Source organism: Anser cygnoides, chromosome 2 (assembly GCF_040182565.1).
Source record: "Anser cygnoides isolate HZ-2024a breed goose chromosome 2, Taihu_goose_T2T_genome, whole genome shotgun sequence".
NCBI classification, from domain to species: Eukaryota; Metazoa; Chordata; class Aves; order Anseriformes; family Anatidae; genus Anser; species Anser cygnoides.
This window is the reverse complement of record NC_089874.1, coordinates 110,858,149-110,880,267: the sequence shown is the minus strand read 5'-3', so window position 1 is coordinate 110,880,267 and position 22,119 is coordinate 110,858,149. Positions and strand designations below refer to the sequence as shown.

Sequence of the window (22,119 nt, the reverse complement as noted above, 5' to 3'; positions counted from 1 at the left end):
AGCACTCTTAGAAATGCAGACAGAATCTGCTGACTGAACTAAATGGCAGTTTCTCTGAGTCTGAACCACTATTTGTTTTGAAACTACTCCGAAATTATTATTATCCACTTAAAAGCATAAACAAACTTTAGCCTTGTAGCATCTCTACAATCATTCACAGTATAAAAACAGAGGTTTCTGGTTTCTGTATGTACTTACCAAAATAAAGGACTGTTTGTCTCTCAGTTTTGTTTGTAAATGTTTTATTAAAAAAAGCCTTTAATGCTATTAGTCAATACATGTGTAATAATACTTAATAAAGTATCACGTCGTAGTAGGTATTTTGGATTCAGGAATGTGATGGTTTTAACTAAATTATCAGAGCTCTGTTCTGCTCCAGTCTCTTCTAAAATGTCATTTTTCCAGAATTTAAACAAACTCATTCTTTGTCAAGGTACGTCATCCTTAAGGCCTTGCAAACTTTTTAGAGTGATTGAACCAAAACAAAGAGAGAGCTCGGCTTTCTTGATCTGAAGACCACGTTGCTCTTGAGCTTAAAAAGGTGCCTGCAGTTTTCAAGCAGTTAGTGGCAAATCAGCAAGAAAGAAATCAGAGGAGAAGAAGGGGCACTTGGAAATCAAGACAAGTAAAGTGCACAGTTATACTGTCCGAAATTGTATTAATCTGATCCGAAGAACTTATTGGACTGTGGATATTTAATACAATTTGGCTTGCATGGAACATACAATCACAATCGGACAGAAGGATTTTCTTTTTCTTCCTGAAGTCACCAACAGGATTTATTGAATTCAATTTTCAAGGGTGACATACTGCAGCTCTTTGGATATTGATTGGTTTCTTAAGTCCACAAAAACATTGGAGAAGTGGGGAAAGGTGTGGAGGGTTGCAAGGTGTCCTCGTGCCTTCTCTGTTCCGTTTAGATGCCAGTACTCTCCAGTTCCCCATCCTCCAGCCCTAATGCAGTGTGCGACCTAGAAATCATAAAGAGTTTCTCTTTATTTGTGTACTGTCTTTGCGTTTGCTGAGATTGCTCCCCCGCTTGTTCTCTGCTGGTAGCCTTGAGGGGGTCTGTCTTCTCAACCGCTTCCTCCTCACAGTCCTGGATTTTACTGGCTGGGATGTTGGCAACTGACTCCAAGGAGGTGCCAGCCTCCTCCAGGTGGCTGTAGCCCTTATTGCTGCTGGAAGGATCAGACTGGGAGCTCTGAGAGTCCGTCCTGGTGACGGCAGGGGGAGTGGAGGGGGGTGAACCCCCCAGATCCAGAGATTTGGAGTAGCTAGGAGATGCCTTTGCCAAGAGGCTGGAGTCCAGGCCCCTGCTGACAGCTGGAGACCGAGGTGGCTCGGGGGAAAGGGGACGCCTAGCATCAGGCAAGCAGCTGGTGCTCTGCCGCCTCAGAACCAGCTTGTGCCTCCTTGTCCCGTAGCCTCCCTTGACGTGGCTGCTGCTAAGGTCAGTCAGGCTCAGTTCAAACTCCCCCCGTGGGATCTCCCGGGCTCCCCGCTCACCAGGGGGCCTCCGCCAGCCTCCCCCTCCGCCACTCTGCGCCAAGGGCAGAAGGGTGAAAGCACTCAGTGAAGAGCCAACGATGGAGCTGGCCGTGCTGCGCTGGCCCCAGCTCTCCGGTGGGCTGCAGGGTGGGCTGGTGAAGGTGCGGCCAGTAAGGGCAGCACGCTCCCGGTAGATGCTGTACACGGCCTCGGCCAGGCTGGGAGGCTGCGGTGGGGTGCAGAAGGAGGAACGCCGTGGCGAGGATGCCAGGTCAGGTGGAGAAAGGGAAGCACCCAGCCCTGGTGGCCAGGAGCTCTTGGCCAGCATGGCCGTGGCCCCCAGGCCTTCACCACCAGGCTTTAGCTCCAGGCCCCGGGACTGCACGTAGTTGACAAAGCCGTTGAGAGGGGCTGAGGCCGGGGTGCCTCCGTCCTTTGCCCGCAGGCTGTGGGCATCGATAACAGTGGAGTAGAGGTCACGCAGGTTGATGATCTTGGTCTTCTTGTCGCGGTTCTCGTGCAATACCGCATTGGCACAGATGAAGAGGAAGATGCCGATACCCATGATGAGGGGGCCCAGCACCTTCAGCTTGTCTGAATGCAAGTAGCTTGAGAAAAGACGGAAAAGGAAACCCACGGAGGCCTGGGGGGATGAGGAAGTGGGACGGGACTGAGGGAACCCCCGGGTGGCAGCGGTGGTGGAGGAGCTGGCTCTGGGGGGTGACTCCGGATGGATGTCTGCTTGTGCCCCTTCCTGGCTGCGGGAGCGGTTCCTGGGGGTGCCACCCTGCGGTGCCAGGTGTCTGCCCCCACTGACGCCACCTTCTCTGTATACCTGGCTGGGCTTGGGCCAGTAGCCCACCACCGCCAAGGCGATGCCCACTAGCAGTACCAGGATGCCACAGAGGGCGATGAGCCCCGAGAGGGAGCACAGCTTGAGTTTGCCTTTCACCACCACCACATCATTCTTGCGTTTCTTCTTGGTCTTACGTTTGCGTTTGGGGGCTTGGCTTTGGGGTCGCAAAGGGTCCTGCTTCCTAGCTGAGATCCTCAGGAGGCCTCCAGTGGCGATCATGGCTGGCTACCCAGAGCACTGCTCCCTACAGCCGCTCCAGCTCCTGCAGTAAAAAAAGAGAAAAGGGTGAGGACCGAGGACAGACCTACAGCACAACAGCTGCCGCTGTTTCCTGTTTATCCTTCAACCTCCTGAAAGTTAAAACCCTCAATAAATGGGACAGGGGATGACACCAACAGGGTGATCTCCCTTGTCCATACAGCTCCTGTGTGTGATAAAGAGACTGGCAGACCCATGAGACAGACAATTAGGCAACTTTGGGAAGGGAAGCAGCCATGTTCCCCACTAGAGCCTTGGCAAACAGCTAATTAATTTATTTATACTTCAGGTAAACGATAGATGGGATGGTACCTGCTGGTGTAAACAAAAAAGGATCCTGCTGCTCTCAGAAGGAGCTTACAAAGCACCAGGATTCAGAGGTGGCTAACAGCTTCCCTACCCTCGGGCCCCATTCCCATGGGGTCAGGTTATGCTACACGGCAACTGTGGTTAGTGATGTCATGCAGGGACTGGATTTGAGGGGAGGAGGGAAATAAAAGCAGGAAGGCAATATATTTGATCTACGGATACCACTTATTTTATTACACTACTTGCATGTTGCTGTGGGGAAAGGGGAGGATTAAACATATTGCTTGCCTTTCCTAAATAAGTGGCAAAGGAATTACTGTGAAATGCACAAGGGAAACATTTGAATACCAGAAAGCGGTGCCCTGTCGAACTTTCTTCCTAGCCATTTCCTTTGCATTCGATCTGCAACATTACAGAAATCCATCTCCCGCCTGTGGTCGGGGAGCATCAGCAGGACGGCCGCCTGGTTTGGGAACATGTGCGACATTCAAGGTAAGTGTTATGTAACCCCGGCCAGTTCCCCCCGCCCCCAGAAAGGGGAGAAGGGGGCTGGCAAGTACGAGATAGCATGTCACATCTTATTAAAGGAGGAGCGAACCCCTGTGAATCACCTGGGGGAAACAGCAAGGGTTGCTTGTAGAGAAACTGGCAGGGGACTAAACAGCTAGCATTTATGGCTTTCATTTCCCTGGACCATCAGGAGTCGTCTGCATGTCCCAGCAATCTGAGCTACAAAATGCACCATGTAGGAACAATTCCTGCGCTGTTGCAATTCTTTTTCCAGAGAATCCTCCTTCATGCTGCCGAGAAGGTTCCCCTCCCCCCTTTCTCTTTTTAGCTGATTTTTTTTTTTTTAGGGAGCAAAAGATAACAGCACCAAATATAATCTGGTTTATAAACTTCTATTCATTGCATTGAAAGATGATTAAGTAAGCACCTAAAAAAAAATCGTGCCCCTCTTCAGCTTTTAAATCTCATTTCTTTTCTATTCTATTCCCTGATTTGCCACGTATGCAATAATGTTGTGTCCCATTTACTCCGTTTGTATTTTCCCTGGAAAAGAAGGTTGTTGTCGGCAAGGACATTGTTAAATTACTCTCTGAGGTACTGCATACTCAAAACAAAGAGCAGAGACTTGCCTTCTCGTTCCTATCACTGAACCATTCACTTTAAAAAAACAAAAGGGAAAAAAAAAAAAAAAAAAAGCATTATTTGTTGGTGAGAAGTGTGGTTACCGGGGCATGATCTGCTTTAATTGCCGGTTCGTTGGTCCCTTTCTTTCTAGTGCCCCACGAGACAGGAGCCTGTCTCCTCTACGACGACAAAACCAGATGGCAATCATTTCGGAGCAGCCTTTGCAAATCGGCAGCGCTCGGCACTTAGTTTTTCCGATTTACAGAAAAAGTGGAGAGCATCGTACGACCCCCAGCCATTACCAGCGACCGTAACGCAGCAGAATAACCCAGGGCTCGGGGAGACATCCCGGGGATGCAGACCGCATCGGTACGAACCGGCTGCGAGCTCCGGGCACCGGCAAAGTGCTGCCGGCTCCTCACACGAGTCCCCGAGGACCGCTTGGTGCTTGGGCTGGGCGCTGCAGGGCTACCCCACGGCCACCCGGCAGCGGCCAGAGACAGTTTTAACGCCGAGCGAGGCGGTGCTTCGGCGGGGGGCCGCTTTAAGTCCGTCCGTGAGGAGCGGAGGGGCAGAGAGGGGAGGCTCTGAGGCGTTAAAGGGCTCCTGCTCCGAGCCCGCGGGGCCGCCACCTGCCCCGGGGGGGTCTCCCGAGGACCCCACCGCGGCGCAAAATGGCAGCGGCGCCGCCAAAGAGGGGGACGCGCTCACTTACCGAGGAAGACCGGCGAGGAGTCCGCGGCCAGGCGGACACCGCGGGGAAGAAACTTTCCGGCCCGAGCGGGCATCCCCGCGCGGCGCCCGCCCCGCCGCCGCCACCGCCTCGCCGCCCCTCACGGCCCCGGGCGGGCGGGCGGCGGGGCCGAGGGGGAGCCCGGCGCTCGGCCCAGCCCCGCCGCCGCCGCCGTCGTCGCCGTCGCCGGCCGCCTCAGGGAGCTCGGCGGGAGCGCTGCCCCCTCGCCATGCCGCATCCTTCCCGCCGCGGGGCCGGCCCGGCCGAGCCGCCGCCTCCTGCGCCGCCGCGGGGCTGCCGGCCGGCCTCGGGGCCGTTGCTAGGAGACGGAGCCGTGACACAGGGAAATGGCCGCAGGACGGCCGCCGCCGCCGCCGCCGCCCCCCCACCTGCGCACCTGCGCCCGCCCGCCGCGGCCCTGCCCTCGCACGCCCCGCCCCTAACGGACACGCCACGCCCCTAACGGACACGCCACGCCCCCAACGGCCTCGCCCCCAACGGCCGCGCCCCGCCCCTAACGGCCGCGCCCCGCCCCAACGGCCCCGCCCCGCCTCGCCCCGCCCGCCATGTCGTGCGTGCCCGGGCGAGGCGAGCCCGTCAGATTAGATCTGCTCAGACCTGGTCCGACACCACCCGGCGCTGTCCCTCCCCGAGAGCCGGGGGCTGCCCGCTGTGCTCCCGAGGGCTCAGTGCCTTCCCCTCTTGCCCTTCAGCCGTTCTTCATGAGGGGAATGGGGGCACGCCCGTGTGCACCGAGGGTTGGGGGTCCTGCCTGGTGGGCTGTGTTTTGCCAGTGCAACCAGCAGCTGGCCAGAAGTGAGGTGAAGGGGCTTGTGCCCTTCTTTCATCCCTGGACTGTCTTCTGGTTTCGTGTACTTCTCACAGTCTGTGCGAGGCGCTGCCTCACCTGGTAGCCTTCGTAGAATCGTAGAACCATAGAATATCCCGAGTTGGAAGGGACCCACAAGGATCATCGAGTCCAACTCCTGGCACCACACAGGGTTCCCCAAAAATTCAGAGCATATGTCTAAGAGCACAGTCCAAACACTTCTTAAACTCCAACAGGCTTGGTGCCGTGACTACATCGCAGGGGAGCCTGTTCCAGTGTGTGACAACCCTCTCTGTGAAGAACCTCTTCCTGATGGCAGCCTGAACCTCCCCTGTCACAGCTTGACTCCATTCCCGCGTGTCCTATCACTGGTCACCAGAGAGAACAGATCAGCACCTGCCCCTCTGCTCCTCCTCGTGAGGAAGCTGTAGACCAAGATGAGGTCTCCCCTCAGCCTCCTCTTTTCCAGGCTGAACAGGCCAAGTGATCTCAGCCGCTCCTCGTATGTCTTCCCCTCTAGGCCCTTCATCCTTCTGGGCTTTGCCATGTCTCCATTTCAGGACATCATAGTGGGGTGGAAGTGGGGAGACTGCACTGGTGATGTTCCAGTGACCTTGTGGCAGCTGTCCTGCCTTTGGTGGCAAAACGCTTACCGGGAACAAGAGGGAGAGTGAGCATCTCAAGTGACAATACGGTGGATTTGAAAGGGGAAATGGCAAATACAGTAAGATCACAACTTTTTTTTTCTCCCTCAAGTTTGCAGGAATGGCTAGGAAGTCAGCCAAGAAGCAGATGAGAAGATGAAGAAAGTAATAAAGGAAGAAAGATGAAAGTCACAGCTGAGATATGTCAGTGGTGTTACACTCGCATTTTCAGCAGAGACCAGGAAACAATATTCTCATCTGAACCCCTTCGTGGAAATTCTGATTAAATTGAAGCCACATTAAGCTGTCGCATAAGTGAGATATAATCTCGCATGTCCCGTCACACTGCTTCTCATATTTATAAGAAAAGACTGCTGTTGATTGCTTTAGTAGAGTCTTGTTAGAGGTCCACTGTGAGATTGAAAGGCAAATCTCAGGCAGGTATCTCTGTAAATTAGAAAACTCCTCCTGTAAAACTTGTGTTTGCTCCCAACATTCGTTGCATGTTTTGCAGTGGTGAATAGCCTGAACCCACCTTTTTTTGTAAGTGGTTTGGGATTACTGTTGAAGCTGGAGTGTGACCTAGCCCAGGCCAGAACAGCCCTCTTCTACCTCTGCTTGACCGCTTGCATGGGAAGACTATGCTGTGTATAACACCTGTCAGAAACTGATGGGCTATAAATACGATTTTTATGGTTTAAAAGAGTGCTGCTTTAAAAAAAAAAAAATAGTTCTAACTGAGGGTGGAAAAAATGTAGGAGAGATTATGAATATTCAATTAAATTGTATATATTCCAGCTTCAACAATTCTGTGATTCTGTGAATTTTAATCCAGACAGTGTTATTGCATGTCTTTCGCCCCAACTATCAATGCCTATTTTGAGAACAAACAAATCCTAAAGCTGCACATATGCATTTTAATCTCAGTTGAAGTCTGTCTCAGCAGAACCACTTGGGGCACATTTCTTTTAGTACATATATAACTTTTGGTTATGCAACAGGCTTGAAATTTAATATTTATTATTTAAGAACTTCTTATAAAACTGTGCTTCGAACACTCTCGTTGAACCTGAGCCTTCTGACGTTCAGTAATTTGCTTTGTGTTCAGCCCAGACTATCAGAGAAATCCAAACATATCACATCTGTTTCCACTGGAGACCTGTATCACATCAATAATGCAGCATCATCAGACTCTCCCTGAAAAGCTCCTGTGTTAGAGAAAGAGGGAGAAGGAGAGCGAGTTTTTAAAGGGCAAAGAGCTCTTTTCCCTATCTGAGTCATATTTTCTATTTCTGTCAAACTAAACCATTCTATTTAGCTATCTTTTTTATACAACGGCCCTTCCATATTTTCATTGCGAGTGTTTTGAGTGATTAGGCTATCATCACATTCACGGTTTTCAAATTACTCCTAGCAAAATTTGTTGTAGGTGAGTCCAAATCCTGGGGAAAAAAAAAATGTTATTGGATGAAAAGCTGCTGAAAATGTTGTTAGGCAGCAGCTAGCAATGCAGGCTTAATTTGCTCTACATCGTAAGGACCAGTTCTACAACGTCAGGCTGAATCCCTTAGAGCAAGTTACCATGCTGCGTTACATATCCTTATATGTCCTGCAGATTCTTCTTGTTGTTTTAACAAACACATTGGGAGCTTTAATGAAACATTTATTTTATTTTTAATTGACATGGATTGTGTGCTCCCAGGAGTGGAATGGTTGCAAAAGACAGCTTTCCTATGGGTCTGATTTACTAGTTGCCTGAGTTAATTTGTAACTCTCTCTGCAGTGTATGGATTGACTACCGAGCACTGCTGGCAGGCTCAGCCCATGCCTTACCCTTCTATAACTTCCTACATGATGCTACTTATTGTTAAACTGTGGTGTACCTACATAATTATTAGGAATTGTAAAGAGGTTATTAGAACAGGATTTCCTTTCCCCTTTCTCCATTCACCTCTCTTCTTCTCCTTGCCTTGCCTTGTCTTTTTGCCTTTTCTCCTGTCCTGTCCTGTCCTGTCCTGTCCTGTCCTGTCCTGTCCTGTCCTGTCCTGTCCTCTCCTCTCCTCTCCTCTCCTCTCCTCTCCTCTCCTCTCCTCTCCTCTCCTCTCCTCTCCTCTCCTCTCCTCTCCTCTCCTCTCTCCTCTTACTCCCTGTTTAAATATATAAAATTGCTAGTTTTTAAGCATACAATTGCTTTTATTAGGTTGATTGAGCATAAGATGGTAACCTTCATGTGGTCCTTCTTGGAAAGTGCTTCAGTACAACCATGCCATCAATTTTAGTATATCCACTTGAATAAGTTCCACTCCAGGCTGGCTGGATATGTCAGCTCTAATTCAGGAGATCTGTAGCCAAGTTAATATATCTCAGCCTTCAGCAGGCCCGAGGTCCAAAAATGATTCAAAGGACAACCTAAAGTACTTAGTGTACTTACATGAAATACTGTAGCATCTATGGGTTCCAGCCATGGTCCAGGAGTTCCCGGTGCAGAGAGCTAGCAAAACCAAAACAGAGAGCAGGCCCTTACGTGATATACACGCAGTTTGGGCACCAGATGAAAAGGATTCTTTGAGGAGTGCTATTAAAAGCGCAAGAGAGAGACATATTGCACAGACTTCAGGTTTTCCTCCGTGATTTATCTTCACAATTTCTCAGACACAGAGAAGTCTTGAAGGGTCATTTCCATCTCAGCTTCCATCCAGCTACCAAGCGGAATGGTTTCCAGTCATAACAGTGGCTCTAACCTGAAAGCGCATTTTAATTTTAAATTTAGCCTTAGCTAATTTATTACATTAATAAAAATAAAAGCTGATGTACATTTTGTACATGTGCTTCAAAGTATTTTGTGCTACATGGCAAGGTTTCCTGAGTCTGTGTTGCTGGAGTTCATACCCTCGTCTTATCCGGTAGGTAGGAAGGTTCCAATAGCATCACTCCCAGCCTGGGCACTGCTCTCAAAGTAAGTGCTTGTTCTGTCCTATGTTAGCCCCAAATACTTTTTTTTTTTTTTTTTTTTCTGTTAGTTTGTTTCCCATGTCAGTGCAGATTCTGATTTGATTAATGGTGCAGATTCTGGTATAATTAGTGATGATTTGATAACTGATGCCGAGGAGAAGAACAGCACAGTGAAAGAATTACGAGAAATCATCCTCACTGAGAAAATACATGCTTGAAATCCTCACAGACCTGCATCAAACATAGTGCATCCTCATTGTTTATTAGATTCATCTGGCTTATTTGATACATGGTAGAATCAGAGGCAACTTTTCTTTTCATTGCGCAGCAAGCCTGAGTCTAGATAACCCACTGAGAGTGAACGGCAATTTGCATGTCTGCTCTTCTTTCAAAATTAATTATAGCAGAGATACACGTTGCTGGGAACATTCGTCAGGGTGAAGGAGATACACAGACATGAGATCTGGTGATTGAAAGGTAGAGGGAATTAATATTTTAAGATGAACAAACTTTTTCAGGAAGAAAAAAAAAAGGAAGGAATTACTAGTTTATCTCAATTCATTTTTTATTGACAAATGTCTGTGAATAGATTTTTATTCTTGAGACATTAATGACACTTGCCACTTTATAAATATGTATATTTTTAATTGACATCTTGCAAAAAGCTTGAAAATAGAGGACACAATTCTCCTGGGTATGTTGTGGCATGTTGCAGGAAATCTGTGATGGTCGCACCCTTGGGTTATGAACCATGCTCAGGGGCATATGTCACTCAATTGCTTTTAAATGTTCTGTGCATGACTTCTCAGCTGGCTTAAAAAGAAGTAGGAACCATTCAGCCATGTTATTTGCTTTCACTTTTGATTTGTTGATACTAGACAACTGCAAACACATACACCTTTGTGCTATTATCTGTGGACACAAAAACACATCATAAAGGCTAGTCATGAATACTTCCCAAAGGAAAGAGCAGTGCCATATTTCCTCCAAATCATTGCAATATATATATATATATATATATATTATATTTGGTGTTGTTCCCCCTTTGCTTACCCCACTGCTCTACAATGTAAGGTCTTTGAGATGAGGTCCATTCCAAAATAACTTGACCCTAGTTGCAGTAAGATATCTGTCAGCAACCATTTCATGACTAACAGCTCCTTATTGTTTAAACATTTTTGCTGACAAGTTGAGGGTTTATAGCAAATGCACTGGCAGACATGAACATCTGTTTTATAAGACAAGTTTATAAAATAGCTTATTTCATCTTCAAGCCTTAGAAATAGTATTTTGAATCAGTGGGACAGCACTTGTCTATGAGACAGATAATAAAAGTATATTGGACAGAGAGTTGGAAAATGCTTTTATTGTCAGTGATATTAAAAATAAATTACTTGCATAGCAAAGCACTTGTTGTAGGAGGTGAACAGAAGAATACACCAGTAACATATGGGTCCCACTGTCTTTTTTTTTTTTTTTTTCTTCCAGGGAAGTAGGTGCTAGAGAGATTTTTACCCTTGGAAACTTAAAATTGTAGGTGTTCAAAAATAAACCTGACACCAGCATCTTTGCAACTCTGTGTGGGGATTTTTCAACAAGGAGAGAGTGCTTGTGCCTTTTGTCTGCATTGCTCATTGCAAGTCCTGACATCAGAGAGTTCTGGCGATACGAAGACGGCTGGGATGGGAAGCCCTCAGGGAGGAATTGTGGGCAGTTCGCCTCCTCCACACAGGGACAGGACATCCATGCGGCGCTGAAAGAGCTGAACTAGTCAGCCACCATGAGCCACAGTCACAACGAGCAGGACTAGCTAGCAGATTTCTACATTTGTAATCATTTCACTGTTTCCCCATCTGTTTCTTGTACGCACCTGCTGCTTCCCAGCATATCTTCAGACTGCCAGGGAGGGAGCAGGGCTGTCTTTTCATTACACAAAATGCACAGTGACTATGTTAGTTGGGGGAATTCCTGACTGGTCTGGTGAGACACTAGAACAATGCAATCAAGCATAATCACACGTGTAATTAATAATAAGATGATTTGAGGCAATCTGCATGAAAGCACAGTCTATCAGTCAGGAGAATAAGACTGATTGTGTCTTTCCTATTAAAAGAAAGATTGTCTCAGACCGGCACTTACTAAATACTTACTTACTTGTGCAGCTTGATAGGTGTCTTTGCCCTACATTATTACGGGATTAACTTGGCGTTTTATACATGGAAACTATTGCAGTATCCTTTTATATGCTGTCAAGAGAGATTAACCCAGTTTTTGAACCTGTCTGCTTTCTGTTTGTTTGTTTTGTTGATTTATTTTTTTTTTCCTTTCCCCCATGACCAGTCACAGTTTTTTACTGTACATTGGACATCTAATCATCACTGTGAAAGGACCACAAGCTAATGGAGATTATTCATCCAGTAGCAATAGTTTTTATGAACTGTTACCACGATTTGTCACAACACTGATGAATTGTGAAGGTCCTTAAAGCTCCATGCTTCACTGCAGTCACCTTCAGAGTGATGCAAGATCTGCTCAGAATCGAGGGTGAGATTTGCCCAAGATTTAATGACACATTTTGGCAACATAAAGGAAGCCAGAAGACATATGGAGACTCTGATGGAGGAACCCTTGGGTTGCCAGAAGACAACAATCATCTTGTTTCTGACAGCTCTTCACAGTTTCTCCGTGGGGAAAGGAAGTTGGGGTAAAGTCAAGAGCGTATCTTGAATACTCTAGATACTGTTGCTAACCAGCGTAGGTGTGAACAGCCTACTTTCTTACTTCTGAGAGGAACTAAACCCTTTCCAGGCTGCGAGCAGCGCTAAAGTGAAATGTAGAGTTATTTGAGCTCTGCCACACTCCGGACCCAAGTGTCAGGGTCAATGTGCTGATATATTTTCTCTTCAGTCACACTTAAATTGTGTTTTAAGTTATCCTAAATGACAAACATAGCAAAGAATGTTTTCATAACAATATTAAAACAATGAAAAATGCCCTAAATTTTAGAATGGTGATTTAACGGTGATCAGTAGGTACTAAATCTTAAAAATAGCCAGAAAAAAAGTCATATTCAAAATAAGAACTTGAACTCTGCAGTTAAATGACACTTAGGCACTCAGAACAGGTCATTGTTTACTGAATATAATTAATAACACTTTACAAGGAGGACTTGATCATTATTCCTTTGATATTCATGGCATCTTGTACCTCTATTTTGATTTTGAATGTGAATGTTGCGACATTCAGCTATGTTAGTCAAATGCCTCATATTACACTAATCATTGTTTATCTGTTTTGTAACTTTAAAGGTATCAAGTTGTATAATCCAAAAAAAGCACAGCTTGCTAAATTGCTTTCCTACATTGATAAAAGTGAACTGAATTTGCAGAATGAGGTAGATCTATGGAAACATCCTGGTTTTGTCCAAGTCAGAGGATATTCTCAGCAGAAAGCCAATAGGTACAGTCTTTTCTTTACTGTGGAAAATGTTTCCCTGAAGAGTGAACCAGAATAAATGAAAAGGGATTCACAACATTATGTGTGCTTGCTGTTCTTTTGCTTTCATTACCAAATAATTATGTCTCCTTAAATTTAAGCAGAAAAAAATAAGGGAACCATTTAATTATGCAGGCTGTAAGGATGTTGCTTGCTCTAATCTTTTCAACACTCCCACTGGGGTAGGCTATGACCTGGTTAATCCGTACATCTGAACCAAAGTCAATTAACTTGCTATAAAGTTTCACCAGAGACATTGAAACGAAAATCTGCCCTGCAGTTGCAGTGGGATTAGACATGTGAATAAAGCAACTAGGTTTTGGCCCCAAATGTCGAGCACTAACTACTGTTCATGGAGCAAAGTAAGAGCTTTGGGAATCTCTGTAAGCTTAGGCACTCCTAAAAAAGCACAGATATCTTAAACAGGAGGAAAATGCACACCTCATCTTGTGATGCAGAACGTTGCTGATTTGCAGCCTATGTTTATATCTTTAGTTATTTTTAGGCAGTCATTTTGCTGAGTTTTATTTGTAGGCACTAATACATAATAAGGCAATTGTGCTCTAAAGCAATCAAAAAAGCACAACCTGAAAATTTTTTATGTTTTTCCTGAAATTTATTAGTGAGTAGATTGGCCTATTCACCAGGACAATGGGAAGGACCTTTTCGTGCTCTTTTTTGTCTTTGCTTGTTTGAGTATTTTGGGACTGAAACCATGCTTGTTACATACAATGGTTACAAAGCCTCAACTCCTACATTTATTACACATTTTTTTCTTTGAATGCTTATTACTCATGCATAGCCAGGAGTATGAGGATCACAGATGCATTAAATGCTATTTATTTAGCTTTAAATAGAGCCAATCACAGCTTATGAAAATATTAAACAGATATTTCCAAGTAAAATTTGAAGGTGTAAGTCACGTCATGGCTAAATCAGTAACTGTCTCTATCACAACTTCTGATAAGGGCTCTACTACAGTCAGAGCATGCACTTAAGCTCTTGGTTACCTTTACTGTTCCTAGGGGTCCTCACCACAAAAGGCTGTGTCAGTTCCTGAGGATATATTGCACCACAAGTGGGTGGAATTTATCTCACCTAACTTTGGAAGGCTAAAACATGCCTGCATCACTTCCAGAGTGTGACAGATCTGGTCTGCGATAGGAGTGGCAGTTTGAATTATTTTCTGCAATTACCTGTTTCCTCCAGTTGATTATAACAGAACCTTAAACACTAGATTTCTACGTTGATGTTTTTCACATTGCAGACTTTTCCATCTCTTTTCCTTCTGCTGTAGTATGAGACTTTCCATGAAGCATTTTTCTTAGCATCATCAGAGTTCAACAAAGTGCCAGATCTCAGATTCAGATTCCCCAGATTTCCATTCTGCATCCCATAATGCTTGCTACATCACAATATCTAGCTATGTACATTCATCAGTGTCTTCATACATCTCTTTTTGCTTCTAGTATCATCATAGATCCCTGAAGAACTTCTACATTTGTCTTGTAGATTAGCTATCTTTTCCTTCTGTATTCAGAAGGTTAAATTATTCTTGATTAGAAGTACAATTGATGGCCGTGCTCAAGTGTAGACAAAATTTTTTGAGGGAGATGAATGGATAGGACAAACCCTTCAGAAGAATTGTATTTCAGAAGTAGTTGCATTCCACTGAGCAACATTTCTGAGAACAGCAAATAACTCCTGAGTGGCGGGATCGCATTTTATTGGTTAATTAAATAACAAGAAGCAGTTGCAGAACTTTCGGGTGTTGAAAGACATTAATGAAGATGTACGATTAATTTGCTCCAGCCTTTCAGAACAGATAAGAGAATAAGAGGTGCTTTGGTAATGAAAAATGCATTGACTGCCTTCTGAAAGACTGCTAACCTGCTAACCCACTCTGCTCTTGATCTGTAGGCACTATGTCTGAAGCTGGGAAATCCATGAAGGAGGTCATAGATAACCACGTATGTAAGCATATCTTTATTCACAAGGCTGTGATCCTGGAGAGTGTGTATGTCATAATTTTGGGTCAATGATTATTCTGAACTGTGGTAGGAGCAATACCTAATGGTTCGTGTGGCCTACAGACACTTACTCCAGTTCTGGTATTCCTTACCTTATCCCATATATAATTCATCCACTCAGAGTCCTCATTCCATCATTAGGCACATGTTGCTGACTCACTGGAAATAGTTTTCTAACTATAAAATTACAAAAACAAGGTGCATAAAGTTCATCTTAGTAATAAAGTTGCAGACAGCTTTATTCTTTCCTAATTGGCATAATCAACATATTGAAGACTCAAATATTTAGAGAGATTCTGAAATATTTACAGTATTATGGTTAACGGAGGAGGTAAACAAACAAACAAACAAACAAAAATTTACTGATATATCAGATGTGATCAGCTGAAAAGCATAACATAGGAGTTATCAAAACAGGAGATAGGCCACACTCCCCTCACCTGAAGGGCAGCATAATACCATGACCATGAACTCTGGACAACTAAACTTTATGTAATCAATACATTGTATATAAACCCCAAAGACCGTTGAACATCGGCTTAAATCTAAGCTATGTTATCTTTAGTTGCTTTTCATGACTTTGTGTATGCCCTTTCTCAGCATGAAGGTAGACAACATCATCTTTAGTTAATTGCGTCTTGAAAAATAATCTGTTGCTTTGGTTAAAAGAATGCTGATCACTTGGGACCTCATGGTGACAGGATCTCTGCCTCACCATGACTATGCACTTCCCAAAGTCAGGTTGGCTCCTGAGGCGCTCATGGCTGCTCTTTCACAAAAGTGGTTCCCCATGGCACACAGGGCCATGCTGGCCTGTATCAAGTACAAGTATTTTACCTCTGTATACTAAGGAAACCATGCTCTTCCTCATTCTGTATGCAGAGATAAAAAGCCCTGTCTCCTTTTTATGGTCCCTTCTGTTTCTGTCTCAGATACGGTGTAGCGGAGAGGCTGTGTTTCTTCCATTTTCAGTTTTTTTAAGTGTTTTTCAGTTCTAGTGGTGGGGAAAAGTCTTACTAAGAATATCAGACATGCCATGTAGAGTCAGATAGAATAGTGATCCATTGAGTTCAGTGCTGTTTCTCTCGTAATAGCCTGAAGAAAATGGAAAAAAACTCATAGTAAAACTGTACTGTCTTGTCTTCTCTTCACCCCAAATATTTAAAAAGCTGAAAATCAGCAATTTGAAAATGTGAGCTAATAAATGTCTCAAATAAAATTATTTTTATTGTTGTTAGAACACTAAATAAATAAATAATAAAATTTTGCAATGGAAGATTTTTTTTTTCTTCAAATTGTCAAAATGATATTCTTGCTTAAAATAGAGTTGTGCTTTTTTGTTTGGTTGGTTGGTTTTGAACCATTTATTACCTGACAGTTTTGATTCTGGAGAATTTATTGCTTTCACTGAGTAACCATCTCTCCCCCATCCTCAAAATGCTAATGCAGCTGATAAGGACCAAAACTTAACCCATCTCTCACAAAAGCCTGTGAGCGATTGAGCCAAAGATGTGAAGGAATTGTTTGAGGAAAGAGAAGGGTCGTGAAAGGGACAAACACCTTAATTTGAAGTCTAGGTAGAGTCCCCATTTAATTGAAATAAAGTATAATGGAGCAAGGCTGATTTGAATAGATTTTACTGATGGCTTCTGGAAATGGAATTACACTGCTTCATTAAATTTAGATATGTTACAAGCAAATCAGTGGGAGTAAAGACAAATGTCTTTCCTGTGTGTTCTTTGAGACAAAAGGGATGCAAAAATATTATCTGAGCAAGGAAAACACATCACAGAGTATAAAACTTTGTGGTGACAAGATACTGTGATGGATTTCTATCCTCCAGAGCTTTGTGCAGATATTTTATAGTTAGTGATAAAATAAATGGGAAGCTTGACATTTTCAGAAAAGTGATCTGGAAATGAGTGGAATAGGTAAGAAATTTCATCTATTGACTTTTCATTAATTGATGTGAAAAATCGGGGGACAGATTTTGTTCCTAGTCATACCTGTATAAATCATCAGTAATGCTGATCTCAATGAATGATGAAATTGATGCAACAGAAGGTGGCCTTTGCGTTTCAGATAAGTGAATCTTAAAATCTGTATGCTATTAGTTTTACTCCTCACAACACCTGCTTTTGTAGTTTATTTTACCTAGAGGACAGCTTAAAATGCTGCATGTAAATTAACACACCACTCTAAACTCACACTTGGGATGAACAAAGTTTAAATGTGAAACAAACTGAACAGAGGTTATTTTCAGTGCACTGTTGTCATATTAATGAATATAAATGAAATGAACCCCTCTTTGGACTATAATCACCCAACAGACTAGAAACTTTGGGATCCAATTCTCAGAAGATCTAGCTGAAATTTATGGCTTCCATATAACCAACCCTGGGGATTGGCTACATTGGATTTTTGTGGCAAGGTTTTGGTAGTAGGGAGGGACACAGGGTTGGCGTCTGTGAGCAGAGCCCATCAGCTGCCCCATGTCAGATCAGAGCCAGCTCCTGCCGGCTCCAAAAGGGACCTGCTGCTGGCCAGAGCCAAGTCTGAAAGAGATGCTGGGTGGGCCTCTGGGAGAGCAGACTGAAGAAAGGGGAAAAACAAACAAACAAAAAACAACAACAAAAAACACTTCCTGGGCAACAGCAGCTGGGAGAGAGGAGTGAGAAGCAGCCCTGCAGCCCCCCAGGTCAGTGCAGCAGGAGGGCAGGAGGTGCTCCAGGCACACAGCAGCAGTTCCCCTGCGGCCTGTGGAGAGGCCCCTGGTGGAGCAGGCTGTCCCCCTGCAGCCCATGGGTCCCACACGGAGCAGATCTCCACGCTGCAGCCCGTGGAGGAGCCCCCGGTGGAGCAGGTGGATGTGGCCTGGAGGAGGCTGCGGCCCATGGAGAGCCCCCGCAGGAGCAGGCCCCGGGCCGGAGCTGCAGCCCGTGGAGAGGAGCCCACGCAGGAGCAGGGGGTCTGGGGGGAGCTGCCGCCCGTGGGGGACCCGTGCTGGAGCAGTTTGCTCCTGGGGGATGGACCCCGTGGTACGGAGCCGTGTGGGAGCAGTTCTTGAAGAGCTGCTGCCTGTGGGCAGCCCCCGCAGGCTCAGTTCGGGAAGGACGGCATCCCGTGGGAGGGACCCCACGGGGAGCAGGGGCAGAGAGGGACCGTGAAGGAGCGGCGGAAACGAAGCGTTAGGGACTGACGGCAACCCTCATTCCCTCTGCCCCTGTGCTGCTTGGGGGAAGGAGGTAGATGAGGGTGAATGGGGCAGAGGTGTTTGTTGTTTGCTTTTAGTCTTGTACTGCTCTAGTCTGTTAGTAATAGCCAATAAATTATATTAATCAACCTATATGGAGTCTGTTTTGCCCGTGACGATAACTGTTCGGTGATCTCCCTGTCCTTATCTCAACCCCTGAGTCCTTTCTCATCGTATTTTCTCCCCCTCTTCCTCTGAGGAGGGGGAGTGAGGGTACAGTTGTTGTAGAATTCAGCTGCCCAGAAGGCTAAAAGCTCCACAGTTTCAGAAAGCCTATTCTCCCCTTAATATTCACAGATATTGGCAGGAGAAATCCATCTGCAGAAAGTCCATGGTGTTATGAGACCCTCAGTATTGCGTGATCCTAGGATGCTACAATCACCCTAAACCTTCAGCCACTGCAATGTGAGGTAAAATTCATGTTGACATAAGCAGTGCTGCTCTGTTGAAGTGTTGTCAGGAAATTCACAGGCAATTCATGACATGGGAAGTGACCAATTTCTAGCTCGTTCTTCCACAGCCAATCCACTCATTTCAGATCATCAGCCATGAAGAATGTCATATATAGATATGAGGATATCCTGGAGCTGGCAATTTCTAATTCCATTCTCACACTTGTCTAGAGCTGTTGCTGTTAGCTCCCACTCAGAGACAAATGTCCAACACTTCATATGTATCTGACACAAAAAGAACTGCAAACATGGAGCAGAAACCTGGCTGGGCTTGCAACTTAATTTACAGCAATTTCTCAGCCACACCAACTACAAAGAGTGAGAAACAGGGATAGAAAATCAGTATAAATCTGCTGTTGAGGTGTTCTGCAACACTAAGACATAACTGCTATTTATCTAAGAAACCAATGCGTAAGAGAAAATTTTGTTTAAGCCCTCATAAGAATTACAAAATTCTTTCTTGAACCACTGTCTTGAAAAAGTGTCCTTAATTTTTACAGTGCTTTTCCCTAAGTATTTAATTTAAATACAGCACCATTGTACATTTTGTCATTATATAATTTTGCTTCTTTAATGCATGGTTTTATAAAATGGTTGGCGGGCCAGTTTTCTACCATTAGACAGAGAAAAAGTGAGAATTAAAAATGGACTAAAGTCATCAGTTTGGAAAGTGGCCAGAGCTACCTCTGGGCAAATGCACACATTTTTATAACATATTCTGTGTATGAGAAGCACTTACCAGTTTAGCTAGCTTTCACTGAAGGAAATGTAACTGCTCCCTACATTGCTGGTAAACATAAGAAACCATCAAGCTTCTTTTGAATGTATTAGCCAAAAGAGTTTCAACCTCCAACTTCAACATAAGCATACATAACCACTTAAGTCAATGGGATTTTTCTAGGTATTGTTCAGTATTTTTATGCATATTTGTGTGGGACAAGCAGAAGAAACGGAACATGCCACAGAGAAGCAGAAAATGAGCAACCAAAGCCAAGGGACACAGTCTGAATAAACACTGAGAATATGACTCTGAGATGAATGCAAGCCTACAGCAAAACCTTAGCATTAATGTTGGCTGGAAAATAAGGCCAAAGTGCTAGTTTCCTTCTTTCACAGTATGTTTCATGCTTTCCAATGTAATGGTGCGGGGTTAGAGAAGGGTCTGTTGCTTTTAAAATTGAGACTATTTTTTTATGATGAAAAGAAAACCTAAGAAGTGATATAGAGCCTTTAAGCAAATGTAGTATACTACTGTAGATATTGTAATAATGTGAGATTTTGTTATTGAATTTGGACTGTCTACAATTTTGAGCTTGGTTTACCTTATATATTTTCAGTGGTTTATTTGTATCAAGAGAACTGTGCAAACATCATTTGTCTTCAGAAGGTGTCTGGAAGGTAATTACTACCCCATCTCTGAAATTATCCTTCCAGGTTTTGCCTTGCTGTGTGCTTGAACAGACACACTCAAAACACAACAGAGAAATTAATACAAGATATTATTGCCAACATTTGCTGCACCCATTTCATAAAAGCACGGGTGAGTCAAAATTAGGTAGCCCACGACAGAGCTAAATATAATTCAGTCTTTGAAAAGGAATGCATGGCATAAACTTTCAAGGTCAGAGATTGAATAAAAGTTTAACTGCCAAGGCAAGACTTTTTAAATCCTAACTTGTATTGACACTGGTATTTTAATAAGAGGATCTAACTTCTGGAAACTAATAAACATGTGGGCAACAACGATCCTGCTGTCAATATATCAGCTATATGTCAGGTATGATATATTGATATGTGTGGGTGATAGGTGAATGGACAATAGGCCAGTCTGAAAACCTATTTGCCTTTCAATTTATATTATTCTGTTTGGCTGATGCCCTGAGTGATGACAAACATATTCTTTTAGCAGTTGAATAAGTATTCTATGGGACTATTCCTTTATAACAAATTATGACTCAAATTCTGTGCTTGGCTGAAAATGAACAATTAATCATGGTAGCCATTTGTCACAGACTCTGTAACTCTGGAGAAACAAATTTCCATATTCAAAGGTGTATGGAGTGTATTCACATACATGTTAGCTTTTTCTGCTTAGGTTTTTTGACAATTATGCCTTTTTTTTTTTTTTTCCTTTTCTTTTAGTTAATGAGCACTGGGAATTCAGGGGCTGTGGGGTAAGGTAAGTTGTGAACTCTGTGCTTTCAATACTTACTGTGATAATGGGATAAACCCTATTTTCACTCTCTATAGCATTACAAAGTGCTTGAAAATATGGTGAGAAAGAGCCATGAAAGTGGGCACTTGCACTTAAAAGAACAGCCCTTTAAATGTGCTAAGTTTGATTTACTATAAAAATTGTTCCAGTATAAACCTGTCTTTGAAGATCTGAATCAAATGTTATTCCCTTTTTGGTAAATATTTTCAGGAGCTTGTTACTTTCAGCCAGAACAGAGTTGAAAATAAATAGGAAAAGGCTGGGAATCTTGTGAGAAATCTTGACAATGACTTTCTTTTGTCATCCTGCAGAAGCGCTTTTCAAAAGTACATAGGCGAATGTTGGGGTTTAGAGAATAGGGACTTAAGTGGGATTCAGCTGAAATGAAAACAACTGCATTTGATTCAGGTCTCATATACTTTTGTTGCACTCATATCTCCACTGTATTGAATGTAAATTTACCTCGATGTAAATGAGAGAAGCTGTAGGCACAAAGCTTGGATGTTTTAGAAACCAAAAGCAGACTGAAGCTGCTATAAAAAACAGATGCCAAAACACCAAGAGCTCAGAGCCTGTTTTATTGGACTAGACCTCTTAACTGATAAAGCGAGTCTGCTCAAAGGCTGGTCTTTAGTTGTTCTCTTGCTTCAGGCTCAATTTTGTCACCTTAAATAATACCTTAGTTTGTAAGTAATGCACTTGAGGAGAGCTGCACGAGAGGTTGGCCCTGTTTTGAGTGGGGCTGGACGAGGTGACCTCCAGAGGTCCCATGCAGCTCCACCTGTTCCAGAATCCTGTGGGCTTTGGGCACTGATTTACATGAGGAGAATGGTGCATTTTGATGTCAATTTTAATGCAATTGGTGGAATTATTTTTATTACATTGGGAGAGGAAAAAACTTGTGTTTGCTTTGCTTTCCTTTATTTTGATTATTGCACATTGTGGTGTGCAAGGTTTTGTGTGTCTTTTGCACTTTTTGACTGCTATATTTTAAAACTTTCAAATCTTCTTTTGGTTAGCAGTGATATCACTATTGTCAGCCCAGAAGAAACCATACCTAAATTATTAGTTTTACTGCTTCAGTACTAAATTTGGCCTAACCCATTTAAGTCATTTTTAGAGACAGATTTGCATTTGAGCTGGTTATGTGAATGCCAAGTTTCAGCCTACAATGGCTGAAAACAGCTGAATAGTGAAATAGAGAGTGACACTGTTTATAAAGGAAACAGCTCCTGACCCTTGATGACAGCTCTGTGAATTTGATGATACAATTGTTTGAGGATGTTCAATCTTGCTCACAGTTATTACTACATGGATTCCTAATTTGTTGCCTTTCTTCATCCTCAGAACATGATCTGCCCCTCACATTTTTACATTACTAAATTTTACTTCTGCCTGTTTCCCCTGAGTGATATCTTGTGAAGGACCACAATATTTACAATATCACTTGCCTTTATTTTCATAGGTC

General features: G+C 44.0%; 1 protein-coding gene across 2 annotated transcripts; it reads right to left on the bottom strand.

Annotated features, from left to right (window-relative positions):
- Positions 1–225: 225 nt before the first annotated feature.
- On the bottom strand, positions 226–5,010 carry TMEM200C (transmembrane protein 200C). 2 transcript variants are annotated; one of them, XM_048047699.2, is made up of 3 exons: positions 4,764–5,010; positions 3,263–3,377; positions 226–2,609 (listed from the first exon to the last, which is right to left on the bottom strand). In XM_048047699.2, exon 3 carries the CDS (start codon positions 2,564–2,566, stop codon positions 917–919), a length of 1,650 nt encoding a protein of 549 aa, XP_047903656.2. In that variant the 5' UTR covers positions 2,567–2,609; positions 3,263–3,377; positions 4,764–5,010; the 3' UTR covers positions 226–916. The 2 variants fall into 2 exon arrangements, with proteins under 2 accessions (XP_047903656.2, XP_047903652.2); XM_048047695.2 differs by lacking the exon at positions 3,263–3,377.
- Positions 5,011–22,119: the final 17,109 nt, after the last annotated feature.

Excerpts from the sequence above, each read along its gene's own strand:
- TMEM200C (XM_048047699.2), bottom strand. The coding sequence starts at position 2,566 with ATGATCGCCACTGGAGGCCTCCTGAGGATCTCAGCTAGGAAGCAGGAC.